Genomic DNA, 21,530 nt, shown 5'->3' with positions numbered 1-21,530 from the left:
TGGCTGAAATCTTGTCTTAATTCCGCCATTTCTTGTTTATAATTGTCCATTATTCTAGTGACACAGTTCTCGAGGTCTTGTTTCATTGGAAGGGATCTGATATATTCATGAAGATCCACCTCTATATACGATTCTGCCCCTTCAGACAAATTGGGAGAAGTGGGGCCTGTATATTGTCTGGGTGGAGAGGGAGAGCCCTGCAGAGATTAGGGAGTGCTTCCGCCATTATTTTTAGCTTGTGGGGAATGCAGGGTGTATGCTGGCTGGCTCTGCAACCCTTTGCTAGTGGTCTCGGGTGGTTGCTGCAGATTTGTCATGTCTGCCTCATAGTGGGGGTGTTCGCGCTGTGCGGCCCCGTCATGTATGTCCTGGGAAAGTGAGGCAGGGGAGGCAGCGGGAGAGCCGTTGGCTTGATTTCCTCCAGGGCTGCAGCCCGAGAGCACATGCGAGCCCATAGCCGGAGAAGGGGCTGAATCCGCCTGCTGGATGGGAGAGGGCGCAGTGTGTGGTATTGGAGCAGGGACATCGTCACTGTAGCGGCTCGCGCGGGGAGACTGGGCCTCAAAGCCGGACATACCTGGTGTTGTCTCTGTGCCGGTTTTGGGAGACCGCTTGCTGGATTTTTTGTCCGGTGGGCTCTCGGTCTGGTCCGGTGATGCGGGATTACGTGGCTCTGGAGCCTTCAGGTCTGTGGGGTGAGTCTTTACCCTGTGCTCCCGGGTTGTGATTCGCTCTGCCACGTGGAGATTCCGCCATTCCCCTGGCCTCCTGGTCTTTTATTCTTCCTTCTAGAGGGCGAAGGAATCGCTTAATTTGCGATTGAGAGGTCTTGTTCTTCTTGGCACTACCTCCCTTCTTTCTGCTGCTGCCCATGGGTTATTTTAGTGTCAGGAAGAGCTGTAACGAGCAGTTATTCTGTTAAGGCTGCGGGAGCTCAGAGAAGGAACAACCTCACACGGCCATTGGCAAGCCACGCCCCCGTTGTGGTTGATTTTTAAAGTTTATCTGAATTCATGACTTCCTCATGTGCTCTAAAATATAAGCAACAGCATAATAACCTTTAAAGAAAACAATTTCCCTGTTACAGCTTAGGGAGATCCTGCAGAGTGATTACTTCCTGGTATCCTGGGAGCACAGAAAGGGTAAACCTCCTGTGTCTACATAATAGCTTAGAATTGGGCAGAAGAATTAGCGCTCTATAAACACACACAGGGTGAATTTCTAATTGTTTTCCCTTGTCCTCTGTGCAAGAGTTCAGGCCAATTTTAAAGTGAACCTGAGGTGGGGGGGGGGGGGGGATAATACATACCTGGGGCTTCCTCCAGGCTGATTGCTCCCTTGCCGTCCTCCGCCTCCTTCTTCTGAAATTGACCTCGGAAAGTCCTCCAGAAGCAGTACTACTGCACAGGTGCAGAACGCCACAGGAGCGCACGTGGTCAGACTGTGGCTGCACCGATTAGCCCAGACTGGAGGACTTTTCAGGACCATTTGCAGTAGATCCAAGAGGCAGAGGAGGTCGGCGAAGGAGCGATCGGTCTAGAAGAAACCCCTGGTATGTATCTAACCCCCCCCCCCTCCCCCCCATCTCAGGTACACTTTAAGTGTTGTGGACACTAAAAATCAGCCTAAAGCAGCTGCATTGCAGTTAATAGCATTGCTTTATTGCTGCTGATTAGAGCAGTTTGATGCTGCGATGGAACACCAAATGGTTCTGTTAACCAGCATCAGAACAATACTGTGGACTGTAATGTGCACTAATGAGGAGAAAAGCTGTTAATGCTATAAAGCACAATATACTGAAGATCATTCTTAAGCATAATGTACTAAGCAAAAATTCCTCTGCATTTATTATATATTTTTATAATTCTGACATCATTTGCAGTGCTTTCAGGGCCAGTTCTATACTTTTTGCTGCCTGAGGCAACCTTGTGAGGATGCTGTTTCTCCCCCCCCCCCCCCCCCAATAAGTAGTATAATTTCCCCCCAGTATAGGTAGACTGGAGGAGGTAGCAGCAAGGAAGGGGGACCGCGGTGGGGAGGGGAGGCCGGCCCCCCCTCCCTCACCTGGGGCTCCCAGTCTGCTCTCCCCCTCCAGTGATTTGCTTAAAATTCAATAGTACTTCAGTGGGCGGCATTGCAGGAAGTTACGTGAGTGGTGGAACGCAGTGCAGGATCCAGGAAATCGGTGAGTCATTGCGCTACCTGCTGCCTGGCTGAACTAATTGAATTTTGAGCAAATCACTGGAAAGGGAGAGCGGACAGGGGAGCCCCAGGCCCACCGCTGTGCTCTCTGCTCCCCCTTTCCTGGCTGCTACCCCCTCCACCCAGGGCCAGGCGGGCGCCACCCCCCAACTTCCGCTACCTCACCCCGCCTGATTGGTGGCCTGGGGCTGAGTGCTTTACAGAGTACGTAATCTAAGGCTGGTTTCAGACTGCAATCCAGCGTAAGCGATGTGGACCCGATCGATTTCTGCTTTTTCCGCCTGACCCCGAGTGGAGAGCTGCTACTGCGCTGGAGCCGGGGAGGGTAAATATTGCAGGCACTACTTTCCTTGTCAACTGTGGCATTGGGGGCCCAACGCTGCCACCGTTGGACGGAGGATGACAAGGAAGCCTCAATAGGGTCCAGAGGCTTCCCCCTCTCAAGGTAAGTACACACAGCACCATTCCCCCCCCGGGACGTTTTTAAAGTTACAGGTTCTCTTGAAAATCGTGGAAAAATTACCACCATTGCGATTTTTCAAAAAATCGCAATCGCTGCAATTTGACCACGATTTTAATGCAAGTCAATAGGAGCATCTTTTAAAAACTCTGAGAGCTCTGATGGTCAGACAAGCTCTCAGCGCTGGTGCACACCAGAAGAGCTCTTCTGAGTGCTTTGTGATTTTAAAAGCTCCTGCTAATGTTATCCTATGTGTCTGTTCTCACTGGAGCGATGGGATTTTGTAGTGTGCACCAGCCCTCAGAAAGCGCTCATAGGGTCTACAATCTAACAGGGAAGCTCATATATGTGATCCCTGCCATTGTCTAATGTCCCTATCAAAGTCCAAGGTCTGTTTCCATTACTCGTTCTGCCCAATTATAATCTTTAACTGCATGGGCAATCAAATCCAGTTAGTCGGAAGAGCCTTTGGCTTTGCACAAGTGCCTACTTACTGGGCATGAGCGAGTTCTAACCCGCACATGCCCAGTGGGAGGAAGTGCTTGGGCTGAAAGGAGTGTCTGGTCAGAACTTGGGTATGCCCAGTTCAAATGCACTACTACATGGTCTGATGAATTTCAGGTACTCTGTCAAGAAGAAAAAAAAAAAAACTAAAGAATGAGGAATGGAAGGAACCCCAAAGGCAATAAACAGTATTAAAGCATTTGTAGTAAGTACTTTGTCCCAAAATGTATTTAGTTTAAAAGTTTTTGTTCAAGTGAGCTTTTAAGTAGAGTACACCGTTTACTAGTTAATTTCTAAAGATTTCAAAAGCTGTTCCTTTTTAAATACATTTGCAGCAGAAGCTCTTGAATTTGACCAGAATCCTTCAGATAAACAACATAAAACCTTTAGTGTGCATATATTTTAGATACTTGACTTCTTGGAAAAGTCTTGAGACACAACATTTAGTTCAAACCACTTTTATTTTTTTCAACCTGGTAAATTTACCTTGGTAACCTTTTAGGGGTATTATGGATCTGCCAAAACTGCTTTCGTGAAATGATGGGTATACTTTAATTCTTTACACTAAGAAGATTAAACCGTACTTGTTTGTATTCACATCAAGAGCGGGAAACCACTATGACCTATACACTCCCACTAAAAATCAACAGTGGTCTCCACACTGTGGCCAAGACTGGAGTGGTGAAAGCCCACAGGACTTGCTCATACAGTGCCTCTCTGTTTACTGGAAAATAGGGGAACAGGCTGGGAAAGGTCACAGCACAAAATAGCTGTGGAAAAGGACTGTATCATCCATGCACGTTGTTTTAGTAACCAAATAAGGCATTGAGACATTTTTAAGATATTATCCCAGAACGAACAGTGTTTTTTTTTTTTTTTTTTTGTGCAATATTTAAAGAGAACCCGAGGCAGTGTAGCAGGGGGGCAGATGGAAGACAGAGGCATGGTCCCTGCTTCATGACATGCCTCTGTGTCCCCCTGACGCTGCTCTCTTCCCCCACTCCCTCCCACTGCGCTATCACTCTGCAAAATGATCAACAATAATTGTCACTATTCTGGAGGGAAATGGGAGGGGGATGTCCTTCAGTTGTCTTTTAAAGGCATGGAGACAAAGCGCTCTTATCAGTTTGAATATGAAAATAAGTCATTTGGTGGTTTAAAGCAATCTTGAATAGCATCACATCTAATGAATGAGATGCTGTGTGCTGTGCAGCTTTACCACCTTAACAGCATTGATTGTTGTTGTTATCGATTTTCCAAAGACACAACAACAAAAGTTGTTTAGGTGATACCTTTAATGACTAACTGTACAAGATTTCTTTGCAAGCGTTGAAAACTTTAGGTTTCTTATTTAGGCATGTTTTAGAACTGGATCAGAACCTTACATTGCCGGAGAGCGAAGCTTGTTACCTCCCCTCCCACATTCCTGCTCCTCACTGATTGGCTGAGGGCAGTCCAGTGTGACATGAGCTTGAGAAGGGAAATACACCTCACCCCTCTGCAGAAGCTGGTGAAATGAGATATATGCTGTGCTTACACGTGTTTACAAAGCAAGCCTGATATGACAGTGCTGTTTCTAGGAGGAAAAAATACTAAGGGAGGAAATATCATCAGGATTGGCTTCAGTCAGAGGCAATAAATATGGAAAATGCATGGAGCAGTTTTCTCTTTATTTACTATATAAAGCAAGTCCCTGAATTTGGCTGAAAATCTTATCTGAAGTTTTCCACATGCTCCCTCCAGCCCCTTCCACACTTCCTGTCCCTCCTGGGGGGCGGAGCTTGGCAGCTGAGTCCATAGTGGGCTTCTTGTCTGACTTCGGAGACAATTCATGGCTCGACAGGGTGACAGCATCCTGTGCTGCTAAGATGGTAGGGCTGTTTGGTATGCATCCTTGCCATTAGTTCTATATGTAGCAACCCACTGCTGGGCTACCTAGAGCAGAAATGTCTCTTTAGTATTGGCTTTTTATTTAAGTGGAAAAAAGAGGCATTTGTTTAATTTATAAATCCTTGTATTTATTGTATGAGTGCATACTTCATAGCCCCTATACAAGATTTACTTTCTAAAGTTAAATAACTTCGCAGCTCAGAAGAGGCACTTTGAAAAAAATGTGATTGGCATGTAAATATACTACCGTATATACTCGAGTATAAGCCGAGATTTTGGGCCCAAAAAAGTGGACCAAAAGTGGGGGTCTCGGCTCATACTTGAGTCACTACCCCTGGAGTGCATGACACTGTGTCGCCTTAGTGCCCCCGAGTGCCTCCTCGTCCCCTGCCTGTGTCCCTGCTATATGCATCTGTAATAATGGTCCGACTACAATTTACCTGTATGTCAGCGGCTCCCCCCCCCACCGCCATATGCATGTAGAGTAATAGACCTGCTACAATGTATGGGAGCGCTGTGCTGCACGCATATTTAATCTCCCCGGACCATGCTGGATGTAGGATCTCTCTGACCCTCTCTAGTGGCGCCTTTAAAGTGAACTAGAGACGAAGCATCCGCATGTATTTTACCATATAGAGCAGTGGGAACATTAGAGAAAACACCTACCTTGCTCTCTGTTTCATTCTTCACTGCTCAGCATGCTTCTTATCAGCCCTGATAAAATTCCCGACTGAGCATTCAGTCTGGCTTTGCTCAGGACTTATAGCTGAGTCATTATAGCAGAGCCAGAAGGGGACAGGCTTGCTTGAAAAGACATCAGAGAAGACAGACTCCGCTATAATGATTCCTGAGCAAAGCCAGACTGAATGCTCAGTGATTTTATCAGGGCTAATAACAAGCAACCTGAGCAGCGAAGAATTAAACAGAGCAGGGTAGGTGTTTTCTCTAATGTTCCCACTGATATACTGTATATGGTAAAATACATGAGGGTGCTTCGTCTCTGGTAAACTTTAAGTATGCGCTGCTGCAGGATGTCAGAGAGATGAGACTCCTACATCCAGCGTGGTCCGGGTAGTGAACACTGTTTGGACCAATATGCTTAACAATCGGACTCTGCACTATGTAAGAACATAAATACTGCTCTGCTCTGGCTTGGGGGAGAGACTCTGGGAGGGAGGGGGGGTCAGGGGAGACAAATCTGTATACATGCATATGGCGGGTGGCCCACGGGAGGGGGGGGGGGGGTAATGTTGAGCCGCTGACATACAGCTAAATTGTAGCAGGAATGTTATTACAGATGCATATAGCGGGATGAGGAGGCACTTAGGGTGAGTGAACGCTGTGCTCCCTATAACATATTGCTGAACTCTGGCAGGGGTAAGAAACTCAGGAGGGGGGGGGGGGTCCTGTCCCCTTAAGGTAAAAGTTAGGGGGTCGGCCTATACTCTGGTCGGCTTGTACTCCAGTATATACGGTACTTGAGAATCTTACCTATGGGGTTTCAACATGCAGCATTTAGTGCAGTATATTGTTTGTAGCTGGTGTTTTCCTTTTCACGTTGTTTTTTTATTAAAGGCAAATAATGGAACTTGAAGCAACAGGGATGGCCATTCTATCTCAGGGGAAAAAAAACACATATAAAGTAGATAAATACTTGATATACTTGCATAACTAATGTAAGCACTGTCCACGTTTTGATTTCAGTGAAATTTATATCTCGCTAATATTATAAATGCGAAAGTTTGGATGTTTGTTACTCAATCACGCAACAATGGCTGAACGGATTTGAATGAAATTTGGCACACACACAGTAAATTACCTGGAATAACATATAAAATACTTTTTATCCCCATAACCAAAAAGTGGGCCGAGACCAATCCAAATTTCACTGGGAAAATGTAAACTGCAGCCATTCTTATACTGTTAATGGTGGGGTTCTCAAACACTGCACAGTTGGCACGAAAACCATCAACAGGCTGGATAGTGTACTGGTTAAAGGAGAACTGTAGTGAGAGGTATATGGAGGCTACCATATTTATTTCCATTTAAGCAATACCAGTTGCCTGGCAGTCCTGCTGATCCTCTGCCTCTAATACTTTCAGCCATAGGCCCTGAACAAGCATGCAGCAGATCAGGTGTTTCTGACAAATTTGACATATCTGACAAGATTAGCTGCATGCTTGTTTCTGGTGTGATGCAGACACTTCTTCAGCCAAATAGACCAGCAGGGCTGCCAGGCAACTGGTATTACTTAAAAGGAAATAAATATGGCAGCCTCCATATACCTCTCACTACAGTCCTCCTTTAAGGACTCTACCTCCAACACCCCTGGGATTGAATATTGGCACTTCCTGGTCAGTAAGCCAGCACCTATTCAGTAAGGAGACCTTTGGCAAGACCCCCTAACACTGCTACTGCCTATCGAGCATGCCCAAGTGGCTGCAGCTCTAGTGCTTTGAGTCCGCCAGGAGAAAAGCGCAATATAAATGTTCTGTGCCATGCCAACAAGGTTTTGTCGATGGCTTGCACATGCGCAGTAGCACGGACCCGCCCGGTATTCAGGCGGGAAAAGCCATGCCTGGTTGAGTCCATGCTACAGCACATGAGGCTCAGTTGAGCTGCGCTTTGGGGGTCCTAGCTCTTGAAGGGCCTGGCAGAGGAGGACAGGAAAGTTTCTGAAATACGTGGAGGCTTCCCTCTTCTGAGTTATGTATTGAAATTTGAGCAATGCAAACCTCACAGGTTTGCTTTAACTCTTTAAAGTTGAACAGCGTACTATGAGAATATATTGTTGCATTGAATTGGAGATCATTTTAATTTAAAGAGAATCTGTATTGTTAAAATCGCACAAAAGTAAACATATCAGTGCGTTAGGGGACATCTCCTATTACCCTCTGACACAATTTTGCCGCTCCTCGCCGCATTAAAAGTGGTTAAAAACAGTTTCAAAAAGTTTGTTTATAAACAAACAAAATGGCCACCAAAACAGGAAGTAGGTTGATGTACAGTATGTCCACACATAGAAAATACATCCATACACAAGCAGGCTGTATACACCCTTCCTTTTGAATCTCAAGAGATCATTTGTGTGTTTCTTTCCCCCTGTTCTCATGCACTGAAGTTTCAGGCTGCTGTTTCTCCTGCAAACAGCTTTGCCTTTGTCTGTAATTCTTCAGTATGTGAAAGCCCAGCCAGCTCAGAGGACGATTTATCCAGCTTGTAAAAGTTAAGAGAGCAGAGAGAAGCTGCACTAATCTAAATAACACACAGGCAGTGTGTATAGAGGGGCCAGGAAGGGTGAGTTCATAGCAGAACCACAACACTGAAGAACTTGGCAGCCTTCCAGACACAGGCTGACAAGTCTGACAAGAGAGAGATAAGTTGATTTATTACAGAGACAGTGATAGTAGAAAGGGCTGCAGTAAGCCAGAACACATTAGAATAGCTTTTGGAACTTGTAGGATGATAAAAAACAGGATGCAATTTTTGTTACGGAGTCTCTTTAAGAGACAATTCTACTCACCTCTGCTTATCTCATGTTGGTAAGTTTGGTGCTTGCTCGTAGTGTGGTTATATCACTTTTCCGTTCAACACCATAAATTTGATGTGATGTTACTTCTGTTATTTTGCAGAAGGATGCAGAAAAGGCTGAAAACAAGAAGCTTCATGCTAAGTGGGAAGCCTTCATGAAGGAACAGGAACAGAGGCGCCTGGACCTCGATGATGAACAGCGCAAAGCAGTGCAACGTCTGAGGGATCAATATGCAGGGATGGATAAAGAACTTGCCAAAATGGCTTCCTTCTAGTAGTTCTTACTATGCACATCATCGAGTCAGCCTTTTGACTGATAATCACCTACTTGCCATTCAGAAAGAAAGGTGGTAAGCTTCCATTACCTCATTTATAAAGTGCCTGAGGATGCTCTGAACTTGAGTATATCACAGAGAGCCAGTGGAGCAGCACAAGTCTACTTTTCAGCTATTCCTGTGACACTTGGGATTTCTATTGCCCACAGATATATGCATTTTTTTTACAGTTTGTCCTTGTATGTTTTTGGTAGACTGACTTTATGCTTTACATGCATTGGTGTTGCATCCAGTTCCATTTGTAGCTTATGTATTTTGTATACAGATTACAGTCATCACTGTGCATACATAGCAGCAATATCCTGCATCTGTCAGTCATTGTACTAGTTTAATAGTTCAGCAATAATGCAACTGGGTGAAGAGAACAATAAACACAAGTGGAATGTTAAGTTTGTGGTTTTCAGTGTCACTTTCATTTGCTTACGTGGTTAGTTTTAACCTAAATACACAGTTTGCACCTTAGTTTGGTTGCAGAAACTTTCCATGTTTTATTTTTTTGAAGAAGTTAAACTGAATAATCCACTTTTTTTTTTTTTCTTTCTCTCTCTCCGAAATACACTTTAAACGATCGCCGCTGGCAGACTGTTAGACGGCGAAACCACCTTCTATTAATGTTGTACAGCGCTACGATCTGCAACAGCACTGTACTGGGGACAGTTGTGTGACACGGCTGTCCCCCTGGCAGGCACAAAAGTGATCCGCTGTCATAGGCTGAAGCCTATGACAGCTGATCACGCTGATTGGCTGGCAGGGGGAGAGAGAGGCGATAATGAGAAATAATGAAATAAATATGTATATCAAAATAAATAAACATTGGGGGAGTGATCAGACCCCACCAACAGAGAGCTCTGTTGGTGGGGAGAAAAGGGGGTGGGGGGATCACTTGTGTGCTGAGTTGTACGGCCCTGCAGCGAGGCCGTAAAGCTGCAGTGGCCTATTTCTGTAAAAATGGCCTGGTCACTAGGGGGGTTTAACACCGCAGTCCTCAAGTGGTTAACCACTTAAGGACCACAGGCTTAAACCCGTTTTTGCAAAATAGGCCACTGCAGATTTAAGGCCTCGCTGCAGGGCTGTACAACTCAGCACATAAGTAATTCCCTCCCCCCCTTTGCTGCCCACCAACAGAGCTTTCTGTTGGTGGGCAATGATCTCTCCCAGGATGTTTATTTTTTTTTAATAAATAAATCTTTTTATTATTTTGCTAATCCACCCCTCCCTCCCTCCCACAGCCAGCCAATCAGTGGGATCGGCTGTCATAGGCTTCAGCCTATGACAGCGGATCGCTTCTGTCTCCCCCAGGGGGACATGGCTGTCCCCAGTACAGCGCTGCCGTGGATACAGACTAATTAGACGGTGGTTTCGCCGTCTAACTTCCTAGCGGCGATCGCCGCTGTGAGGCTGATGATGGAGCGGAGCTTCGTCATTCGAGCAGGGATGCACGTGCATTGGCGCACATGATCTCCTGCAAAAGCGGCCCACGGGGATCAGCGTTAGGCGCTCCTGGGGCTGCGGCCACACCCGTCGGCATGACTCGGTCGGCTCGAGGTTAAATAACCTTGAAGGACACTTGATTTTTGTTAAAGTAACCCTGAACTGGCCACAAAAAAACACAAATGAAGTCCATGGTGGGCTAGATTACCGTGTCCTGGCCCTGCTCATTCCTTGTCACTCTAAACCTTCCACAGGACCCTACAGTCAAATATTTCTCAAGGAAGCTCCCCCTAGCAACAGCTTGTGATTCAGTTCCAAGCCTCGCATGCATGGCTAAAGTAAGCAGACAATGGACAGGGGTGATGTAAAGGATCATGGTTACTTTAAGAGAAATCTTTATCCCTGACAATAACTGCAGGTTCTCCAGCCTCTTGGGTAACAGTGACTCGTGTCTGCCACTAGAAAAAAATGGGATAGTACAGAAATGGACATACAGCTTTCAGTGCAGCCAAAGCAAATGGCCTATTTCATGTAATTGATTCATAGGCTATGCAATAATCCAAAAACTGCTGTATGTAGTTTATGTAATACTCTTCAGCTGTTACTATACCTTTCATAGCTTTTGAATAGGAAAGATGGAAGAACACCCTTCTGACTTTATCTCGTCTGATCTTCTGTGCATAAAGTCCTTGTAAAGAGAGTTGTGCTTGCTTTCATCTTCTGCAGAGCTGCACCCACGTAGGTGGAATGACACTGCCTGATGCTGGAGAATTGACATACCATACAGGAGAATTTAGTTAAAAATAGAGATTTTCAGTAATATGCAATTTTTCGGAATTGATTTCAATAACCGGCTCTGTCCTAATGAGGATGGATGGGGGGGGGGGGGGGGTCAGGTCTCGGGGTTAAATACTCTCCTGTCCGGACATCTTCAGGACACAGGTGATGCTCCGCCCCTCCACTGCTGTGCAGTCACGGCCATGTTTCTGAGGACTGCCGACACTCTTCGGAAACAACCACCTGTGTCTGTGCAGCCCGTCCCCCAGTTTGGCAGCCAACAATTAGGCAGCAGCTGTCAAGATGGGGGTGGGCCACAGTGATGCAAATAGACGTCATGACAGGCTCTGTCAGTCATAGCTTAGGTACTCTCTAAAGGGAACCCGAGATAAGGGACACATTTCCTTTTAAACAATGCTAAATGCCTGGCTGTCCTGCGAATCCACTGCCTCTAATACTTTTATCCATAGACCCTGAACAAGAATGCAGATCAGATGTCCCTGAATGAAGTTTGACTGGATTATCTGTATATTTGTTTCAGGCGTGTGATTCAGACACTACTGACCAGAAAGATGAGCAGGACTGCCAGCCAACTGGTATTGTTTCAAAGGAAATAAATATGGAAGCCTCAATATCCCACTCACCTCAGGTTCCTTTTGAGGTGCCCATACACTTATTGGTTTTCCCATTTGATTACCAGCAGATTTCATCACTCTTACAATGCATGATGGTAGCGGAAATTATTTTATTGGTAAGGTTTGAAAATCTCTCCTTAGAGAAAACTCAAATGAAAAGTTACCCGGTTCAAGACCGTGGTAAGGAGAATCTATGCCACATCTGAGGCTCTCTAACTCTGGATGTGGCGTAGATTCTACGCTGTGGTTAACTGCGGTCCCGAGAAGATTCCTGCTCCTGGAGGAAGTAAACTCTGCTGTCATGTGACAGCCAAGCTTCCTCCTATCGGTTAGGAGCTGTTTTCATTGGCTCCTGATCACTGTGAGCCAACCAGTGATCGGGAATACTCCTTTTTTTTTTTTTTTTTTTTTAAGCGACCCGAGGTTCCTGTCCCAAATGAGTTAATAGGATATGGGCCACCATGTCTTGTGCTGACAGGTCATCCCTTTAAAAATAGTCACAATTTACAAATGTCCTGCAGCTGGACACCTGTGCCAGTGTGTACTCATAAGTATCTGTTAAGAAAGTAATAATTTGGCAGCCATAGTGACAATAACGCTTAAAATCTCCCATCTGTTTCCCTCTGATCCTTCCACTGCTAAAGTATTTTAGCCCTGTACAAGTGATGTCACATGTCACCGGTTTCATCCACATGAAATCAATCTGTGGAAACCATTTTAACTTCTGTATTTAAAATAAGCAAATTAAGTGCAATAATGAAAGGATGTTTTTATGAACCTTGCATTTAAAAAGACATTTTAGTAGTCTTACTTCTGCAGGTAGGAAACTTTATAACGGTTTAATATTATTTCAGTGTTTTCAATTGCATAAGTGCAACAATGGTAGCCTGTGTCAATTTATGGCTTCATGTCAAAGCTCTCTTCCTGGCAACAGGGTGAAAATGTGATTACAGTGAGTGCAGGAGATGGAATAAATATTTGAGATTTCTTACAATAACACTGAACTGCAGCCAAGCTTCCCTATCCGCTACTGTCGGTCTGAAGTATCATCAATCATTGCTGGGTTACTGGCCTGAAAAAGGAGTTCGCCATCACTGAAACGTGTCGGAATGCTGGTCACTGCAACTGAGATTTTTCTACCTGACGGGTGGAAAAGAAAGTGACTATGACTATAACAGACCTTCCCCAAAGATGTGTTACTTGTTGGAAACCGTACAATGGGCCTTTCAGAGAGTGACGTCATTCCAAGTCTTCTCCATCTGGGGGCAGTAAAGGGGGATTGTGCTGCTTCTGTCTGCACTTCAACTTAATTTCATTTTCACAAGACAAATGCAATCATGCAGAAGAGTGGAAATTTATGTGTAGGAGCTTAATGCTTCCATTCTACTTAGATTTTGTAGCCTCTTAAACAGAAATTATCATTTGCAGACAGTTGGATTTGCTCTTTTAAGCTGCACATAGAAATAGTTGTGACTAGAACCATTAGGATTTGGACTTCCTACCACATACTTTAATATTATTGAAACACATCTTATAAATCTTAGGCTTTGCTGCTAAATGTTAAGTCTCTGGAAAACTGATATTTTTATGTTTATGGAAGACTGTAGAGAAGTGAACCATCTACTACTTCTTAAAGAGAAACTTCAGCCTAAACGAACATACTGTCATTAAGTTACATTAGTTATGTTAATTAAAATGGGTAATATAATCTCTTACCCACCCTGTTTTAAAAGAACAGAAAAATGTTTGTGATTTCATGGGGGCAGCCATCTTTTTGGTTGAAAGGAGGTGACGGAGCATGAAACACAGTTCCAAATGTCCTGTGTCATAATCACTCATCCCAACTGTGTGCACTAGGCAAAGAGAACAACATCAGAAACCCCATCATGCTTTGCACAGAATCAGGGGAAAAATGCCTGGGCAGATTTGTTTAATGGGGCGGAACTTAGCTTTTATGCAGCTAAAAATGAGGGTTTTGTAAGAAAAACAAAAGGCAGCCCCAGGCCCACTCCATGCTAATTGGCATAAAGTCCTAGGGGGAAGATAGCAGGGGATCGTGTGTGCCGATGCGTGCACATCCCCACTGGAATGAAGGTCGCCGCTAGAAGACTGTTAGACATCGAATCCGCCGTCTAATAACACTGTAGAGCGATGTGATCTAAGGCAGTGCTGTACTAGGGACAGCTGTGTGACACTGCTGTCCCCCTGGGGAAGACGGGAGGGATCCGCTGTCATAGGCTGGCGGAGGGAGGTGTATTAAAAAAAAAAAAGTTTTTATTAAAAAATATTTATAAAAAGAAAAAAACAAACATCCTGGGAGACATCACAGCCCACCAACAGACAGCTCTGTTGGTGGGCAGAAAAGGGGGGGGATCACTTGTGTGCCAAGCTGTATGACCCTGCAGCGAGGCCTTAAAGCTGCAGTGGCCCTATTAGTAAAAAATGGCCTGGTCACTAGGGGGGTTTAAAGAGACTCTGTAACAATTTTCAGCCTTATTTCTTCTATCCTATAAGTTCCTATACCTGTTCTAATGTGCTCTGGATTACTGCAGCCTTTTGTAGTTGCACTGTCTCTGTAATATAACTAATCTTCTTTCCTTTGTCAGGCTTTGTCGACACAGAGGGGAATGCTGCCTCTGCTGTGATAGGGAGAAGTTATGCATGCCCCCTGCAGGCTCTGTGTGTGTGCTTTGTTTATCTTTCACAGATAGGCCTCTGCTCTCTGTTTCACCTTGTCATGCCGAGAAAATGTGAGAATCCCTGACAGGAGTGCAGATAATTAACTGGTAATAAAAACTTGTAGTATACTGTAACATGACAGACACACACACACACACCACTTCCTGCCTAAAACTGGCGAATAAAAGCCAGGATTGTGGTGGAAACGGCAAAGAGTACTCCAGGAGATCACAGTGACTTGATTGGTACATTTTTTTTTATTGTAGAAATCGGACAGTACAGATTCTTTTTAAAACCGTGGACCTGAACTCTTGCACAGGACAAAGAGAAACCGAGAGAAATGCACCCTGTGTGAACCGGTCTAATCCCCCTCATCTTCAAGTAATCAGAAGTGTAATTTGGTCTCTCAGCTGTGTCAGCACAGGAATTTGGCGGTCCTCGGCAGACACAGTTAATATGTAGACACAGGATGTGAACCTTTTGTCCTTTTTATTGTCCTTTGCTTTTGTGTCTGTGATTAGCAGGGCTCACATCAAAGCACCAGAAAAGGAAAAGAGGAAAGTCCCCTCCAATGGTAGCAAGAAGGCTTCTAATAGAAACCTGAATGCTTCCCCCTTCTTGGCTCAAGAACGTAATACGGTCCAGGTGGCAGTTTTCTTTTTCATCCCAAATACTGTATATCCAAGGTAGATTAGATATTTGGTTCATTCAACTACTGAAATATAAAAACAAGGAACACCAAGAGCCCCAATAGTGTAATATGTACTAGAGAGTAAATATTAATACTCACAAACCAGGGTTACCATTAGGCAACCACTGTAAGAGCAGGTGGGGAAATTTTCCTGACCCCACTCAGGAATAAGAAGTCGCTCTCTGTAGATGAGAAAAGGGGGGTTAAACCCTCCACCCAGGGTGGACTTAATATTATGCAGGAGAACAGAGGGGCCAAAAGGATAAAAGGAAGCTAAATGAGCTTAAAAAAACAAATTCTTGGTAAATAGAGGAGGTAGTGGTGGACTTACCTCCTCCAAGTAGACACACAACCACTGTAGTAAAGACAGTCAATATATTTTATTTATGAACTCTAAATATGCAATGCGTTTCGCAGGTTTGATCCCGCTTCATCAGGCAATAACAACGGAGCAATAGCATATGTGGTCAGTAGAAGAGCCAGGCACCTCTGGTCGTTGTGTGTCTACTTGGAGGAGGTAAGTCCACCACTACCTCCTCTATTTACCAAGAATTTGTTTTTTAAGGCCCTGTTCACATCACAAACGCGGATGACCACGCATGCGGAACGCAACGCATGCGAATGCATGCCATCCGCGTTTGTGTGCGTTGCGTGGCTGATCCCATCACTGAAAAGTGAATGGGACAGCCACGCGTTTTTACAAAAAATGCGTGCAGCATGCGTTCCCGGACTGCACAGGTCCGGAACGCATGCAGTGTGAACATCAGACATTGCACTCTATGCAATGTCTGATGTCGTGCGTGTCAGCCACCTGCACGCGTTTCCAAAACGCGGCTGGAAACGCGTGCAGTGTGAACGGGGCCTTAAGCTCATTTAGCTTCCTTTTATCCTTTTGGCGCCTCTGTTCTCCTGCATAACTACTGAAATATGGTCATCTTGAACAACTACTGGGAAATCCAAGTTTCCAAAGTAGAAAAACGCTAAAACTCTTACCTATTAGGGCCTGAGCCCACTAACGCAGTTGTATTTGCTTCTGTCCTGCATCAGTGGGCTGCTTCTGTCCTGCGTCAGTGGGCTGCTTCTTTCCTGCGTCAGTGTGCTCAGGCCCTTAGGGTTTTAGGGCCTCCTCCAAAAAGTGGTCCCAAAGGTGGTTTGAAAAGGAGTAATTTAGGAAAAAAAATAGTATTTTAAATTGTTACAGTTTGGTTTTATTTAACATAAACTTTTACTTCTAGCCCTTTGTTACAGGAAACCAACATCCTCCAGGGCTGCCAGGCAACTAGTATTGCTTAAAAGAAAATAAATATGGCAGCCTCCATATCACTCTCACCCCAGGTTCACTTTAAATTACAGTTAGCTGCGCCCTCGTCTAGTCATGGCCATGCCCATTTTTTGCCGCATAACCACACTAATTTTTTGCCGCACAGCGGATCATCAGCTACCCCGGAAATTGTGCTGTCCGCTGGAGTTGGGATCCAAGCAGCTGTTGTGAGAGTGGGAGCATATGAGACCAGATTGATTGCAGTTTATACTGCCATTCATATGTGGTCAGAGGATTCAGTAAGTCGTGTACTTGAGTGGGGTGAGGTGGTGGGTTTGATCCTGACTTTGGAAGAAGCACCAAGCACGTTTTACTAGAGGTATTAAATTAAGCACCAATGTTTTAAACTTTTTATCCTGTTAATGTGGGAGAGACATCTAGACATTTGGCAGCTTGTTTAGCTCTTGTTTGTCACGATAGTACAGGAGCGCACTAAACTTTGGCATCTTTATAAACATAAACAACGTTCTACTAAATCTAGATAGATGATAGACTTGTACAAAGCAGGGCTTAAATGTATGCACTAGATTCTAGTTTAATTTGGCTACAGGTAAATGATGTCATCTTAACACCTTCCAGTGACTAGAAAGTGTTAAGATGGCATCATATACCTGTAGCCAAATTAGAATTGTTACATGCAAATAAACTGATAAACCTATATTCCATTTGCTATTTTACAGTAAACTGTTATATCTACTGGATAGATTCAGTATTTTTTACTAGTAGAGTCATCTTGTGTGGTTATTTGACAAACAGTGTACTAAATATTGAATGTGCCAAGTGAAATGTGAGCCAGTTCTGATACCAACACAACCTTTAACTTGGCAAGAAGTGGATGTTAGATTTACTCTCTGATGGATACTGGTGCTAGCGTACGGTGTGTGCTACTGTCTAACCAATGAATTAGTTTATAGCTGCAAATAAACATAGCTGCTCTAATCACATGACAAGGCATATCATAAATGAACTATTATTTTTATTTAAGTATTATTACAGCGCCAACATAATATGCAGCGCTGTACAGAATATATTGTCCCTCAGAGGGGCTCACAATCTAGTCATCCCTACCATCGTCATACGTCTATGTATGTATCGTGTGGTGCATGTATCATAGTCTACGGTCAATTTTTTTTTTTAGGAGGAAGCCAATTTATCTGTATCTTTTTGGGATGTGGGAGGAAACCATAGTGCCCAGAGGAAACCCACACTGACATGGGGAGAACATACAAACTCATTTGGGAGGTTGACCTGGCTGGAATTAGAACCGGGGATCACTATGCCACCTATGCTGCTCGGCTAACTCTTGCAGGAAAATGTTACTTTTCATCCAATATGCTAAACAGATATCCTAAACTATAGTGAAATTATACTATATATTGACTCTAGACTATGGTAGTGGTAGCAGATGATGACTGGAGTAAGCAAATGCATAGTGCACACTCATATGCAGACAGAGGCAGTACATATTGTTCCGTGGTCCGGTCAGTTGTGCTCCTGTTGAAATTTGGGGCGGCTTAGTTGAAGCAACTCTGGATGAGACGTAATTCAGGGTTCGGCTATTGTTGCCACCTGAATTACAGATATATCTGTAATTATTATTGGGGTCTACGGCAGCACCTAAGTTGGCACGAATCAGGAACTGAGATGACCTGAACCAGCCAGAGGAGCTTACTAAGAGTATTGGTATTGTAAGTAGCTGCTGCTCTTCTTAGCAGGGTCAGCACTACCATGAAGCCACCTATCAAATGATTCAGGTGGAAAAATCTAGTGGTGATTAAATGGCAGAGTGCACATAGTACAAATACCAAATAACAGGGCCGGGTGTGTGCTGCAGCCTACCAATGTGCACCAACGTGTCTCTGTAGGCCCCCAGATGTCACATGATCTGCATCGGGAGCCTACGAAGCAACACTGCCACATGGTAATAGACTGCAATGAAGATGAGGAGAGAACCCGGTGCTGGACTATGTATTTGAACTCTGCTGCGGCCCCTTTACATATTCAGATGATGGGGGGGGGGAGTTTGGGGGGCGGGACACAGAGTCTGGCTACAATTCTTAATAAGGGGGGAACAGATATTGGCTGCTGAACTTCTTACTGGGGAGGGGACCAGATAATGGCCAATGAAATTCTAACTGGGGGAAAGGGGGGAGATGGCAGATACTGGCTGCACTTCTTACTCAGGGGAGTTTGTTTCAGGCAGTAAATAGGCTAAAATCTGCCCCTTGTCTTAGCTGCCCGTACTAAAGTAGGAAGGGACTTTTCGATTTCCTGTGCCAATAGTTTCAATGACATCAGACCACCACAAACTTCTCAATCTGATTGCTCAAATTACGGTTCAATTTTCACAGTCCTGATAAGTAAATATTAAATATATTGAGAGTTAGGATGACCAGGTAAAGGTAAGGTTGACCAATTTTACCGCTTCCATGTAGTATGGGAGTTACCTACACAATCTGCTCACAGTATTCGATATCTGTTGACCCTCGTACTACAGGGAGGTGGTATAACTGGTCAGAGATTGGCCAATCATAAATGAAAGTGTGTACCAGGCTCTTAGGGCAGTGTTAAGATCAGGTTAAAGGAACTGGTTTGATTTTTGGTGATCGTAGTCTTTCCCAAGTATTTAGATAAGAGAGACCTGGAGCCCAATGGTGCAGTATTGTACTAAAATCAGGTTAAGGTTAGGCAAAGGTTATGAGTTACAGTTAGGTGACAGTATATGCTTAAGCTACATACACAATTTCTGTGTCAGCTGGATTTAACCTTAGTCAGGTCTTAGCTGGTATGATCTTTAAAAGAGGACCTGAACTAATAACTTCCTCTCTGCTCTAAAACATAGTTCTCCAACCCTGTCCTTGAGGCCCACCAACAGTTCATGTTTTGCAGGAAACCGCACACAATCACAGGTGAGGTAATTAGTGTCTCAGCAGAGCTGATTAACTACTCTCTGTGGATTTCCACAAAACATGCACTGTTGGTGGGCCTTGAGGACAGGGTTGGGGAACTCTGCTCTAAAAGATGAGCAACAACATACTAACCTTTTTTGTTTTTGTCCTGCAATCAATCTGCAGTGTGTCTACTTCCTGCTTTTATGAAAGCAGACATATTCTTAACATCCTGTATTCACCAATTAGCTGCTCTGCAGTGGCAGCCAGCTGACACACCTCAGTGATCAAATTACAACTTGTGATTAGTCACAGATGAGGGGGAATTAGAGAGGCTAAGAGCTCTTTCACACTAGGAGCTGATTTGAGCTTTTTGACATTCGCTCCTAGTTTGCGTTTAGAAAGGAAACATAAAAGTCTATTTGACTTTCATGTTAACTTTCACATTAGAAGAAGTGTTCCAGAGCGTTACGTTACAATGCATCAGGAGCTTCGTAACGTCCAGCCACGGCGTTTTCCTGTCGAATTAGAATTTCCGCTGCTCCACCGCAATTTCCCGTCGTCACTCCGCAGGCCATAACGCATGCAGGAAATCGGCTCCTGCACGCATTCTGTGATGTGAAAGAGCCCTAAACTCTCTCAAGTAAATACAGGGTGCATTTCTCTCCATTTTCCCTCTATCCGGTATTAGAGTTCAGGTCCACTTTAAGCAAAAAATATTATATAGAAATTTAGATGGATACTACAGGTGGATCTCTAACACCCAATCTGTGTTGTTCTTCTGTTGTAGTCTCCACAGTGGGGCATCTTTCTGCTTCTTCACCCTTCCTACTCCATACAACAGAAAAGGCTGCTGAGCAGTGTGTTTATGCAATGATCAGTCCCAGAATATTCCAACAACATACTTTTTGGAAGACAATTATTGGCCTCAATTCACTAAGCTTATCTCCTGTCTTTAATAACTCTTCTAGAGTTATCACCATGGTGATAAGGCATGTAGTATTCAGGAAACATTTTGGCCTCAATTCACTAAACTTATCTCCTGTCTTTAATAACTCTTCTAGAGTTGTTACCATGGTGATAAGGCATGTAGTATTCAGGAAACATTTTACCTCAGGCAAGCCTAAAGTTAACTCTTCTGTCTTTAAATTAACTCTCCAATCCTTAAAATAACTCCAGAGTTAAAGACAGGCTGTTAATTAGCTGCATGTGAAAATAACTACAGAGGAGGTAAAATAACTACAGAGGAGGTAAAATAACTACAGAGGAGGTAAATTAACTACAGAGGAGGTAAATTAACTACAGGAGAGGTAACTTAAGGAATGAAGAGGTAAGATAACTCTCTCACGTGTGGAGGTAAGTTTTCTCTTGCCTTATTATCTCTAGCATGATCTTAGTGAATTGAGGCCTTTACCTCAGGCAAACCTAAAGTTAACTCTTCTGTCTTTAAGTTAACTCTTTAATCCTTAAAATAACTCCAGGGTTAAAGACAGGCTGTTCATTAACTGCGGGTGAAAATAACTACAGAGGAGGTAAATTAACTACAGAAGAGGTAACGTAAGGAATGAAGAGATAAGATAACTCTCTTACTGTGTGGAGGTACGTTTTCTCCAGCATAATCTTAGTGAATTGAGGCCAATGTGTATAGAACTTTAGGGTTCACAAAACATCAGGATTTAGGTTACTTTTAGCCATGATTTCAAGGTTTAATATTAATGATCGTTTTACATCAATGGTCAAAGTTAATGTTAGATGTTTATCAGGGAAACGGTTAAAGGTAGTTGGGTAAGGTTATGACTATGACTGGGAGCAGTAAGTTAGGAGTTAACTTTGGGGGCCAGGGATAAGTAGTCAGTAGTTTCTTGTACCACGTTTGGCATTCTGCCATTGTGTAGAATATTTTTGGAGTTGATTGAAATGTTCTCCCTACTCTGACTTCCAACCATTGCCTAAGGTTTGGTTCCCACTTGCAAAGTGGGATGCAAAACGGCACAGTAAAAGGGCATCCGCCAAGATGTGGTGCACTCTGTCACACGTCTATGCCATTCATTTTGCATCTACTTTGTCCACTTCACCTGCCATCGTGCAAATACTCACGTGACCCCTAGTTTCACCTCTGATGACTCCTCTGCTCGGTCCCGATGCCGGTAAACAGACCAGAGGACGGCAGAAGAATGGTTCTCCCC

The 21,530-nt window shown here is 44.1% G+C and overlaps 1 protein-coding gene across 1 annotated transcript in view; it reads left to right on the top strand.

The window, feature by feature from the left end:
* Window positions 1–9,311, top strand: part of BLOC1S5 (biogenesis of lysosomal organelles complex 1 subunit 5) — a 95,803-nt gene extending 86,492 nt beyond the window's left edge. The window contains exon 5 of the mRNA XM_068236869.1: window positions 8,689–9,311. Coding sequence (XP_068092970.1) covers window positions 8,689–8,862 — 174 coding nt within the window. The 3' untranslated portion in view covers window positions 8,863–9,311. The remainder of the gene's footprint in view (window positions 1–8,688) is intronic.
* The last annotated feature ends 12,219 nt before the right edge of the window (window positions 9,312–21,530 follow it).

This window comes from Hyperolius riggenbachi, chromosome 5 (genome assembly GCF_040937935.1).
Source record: "Hyperolius riggenbachi isolate aHypRig1 chromosome 5, aHypRig1.pri, whole genome shotgun sequence".
NCBI classification, from domain to species: domain Eukaryota; kingdom Metazoa; phylum Chordata; class Amphibia; order Anura; family Hyperoliidae; genus Hyperolius; species Hyperolius riggenbachi.
Note: the sequence above shows the minus strand (reverse complement) of the source record. Positions and strands in the feature narration are given on the sequence as shown.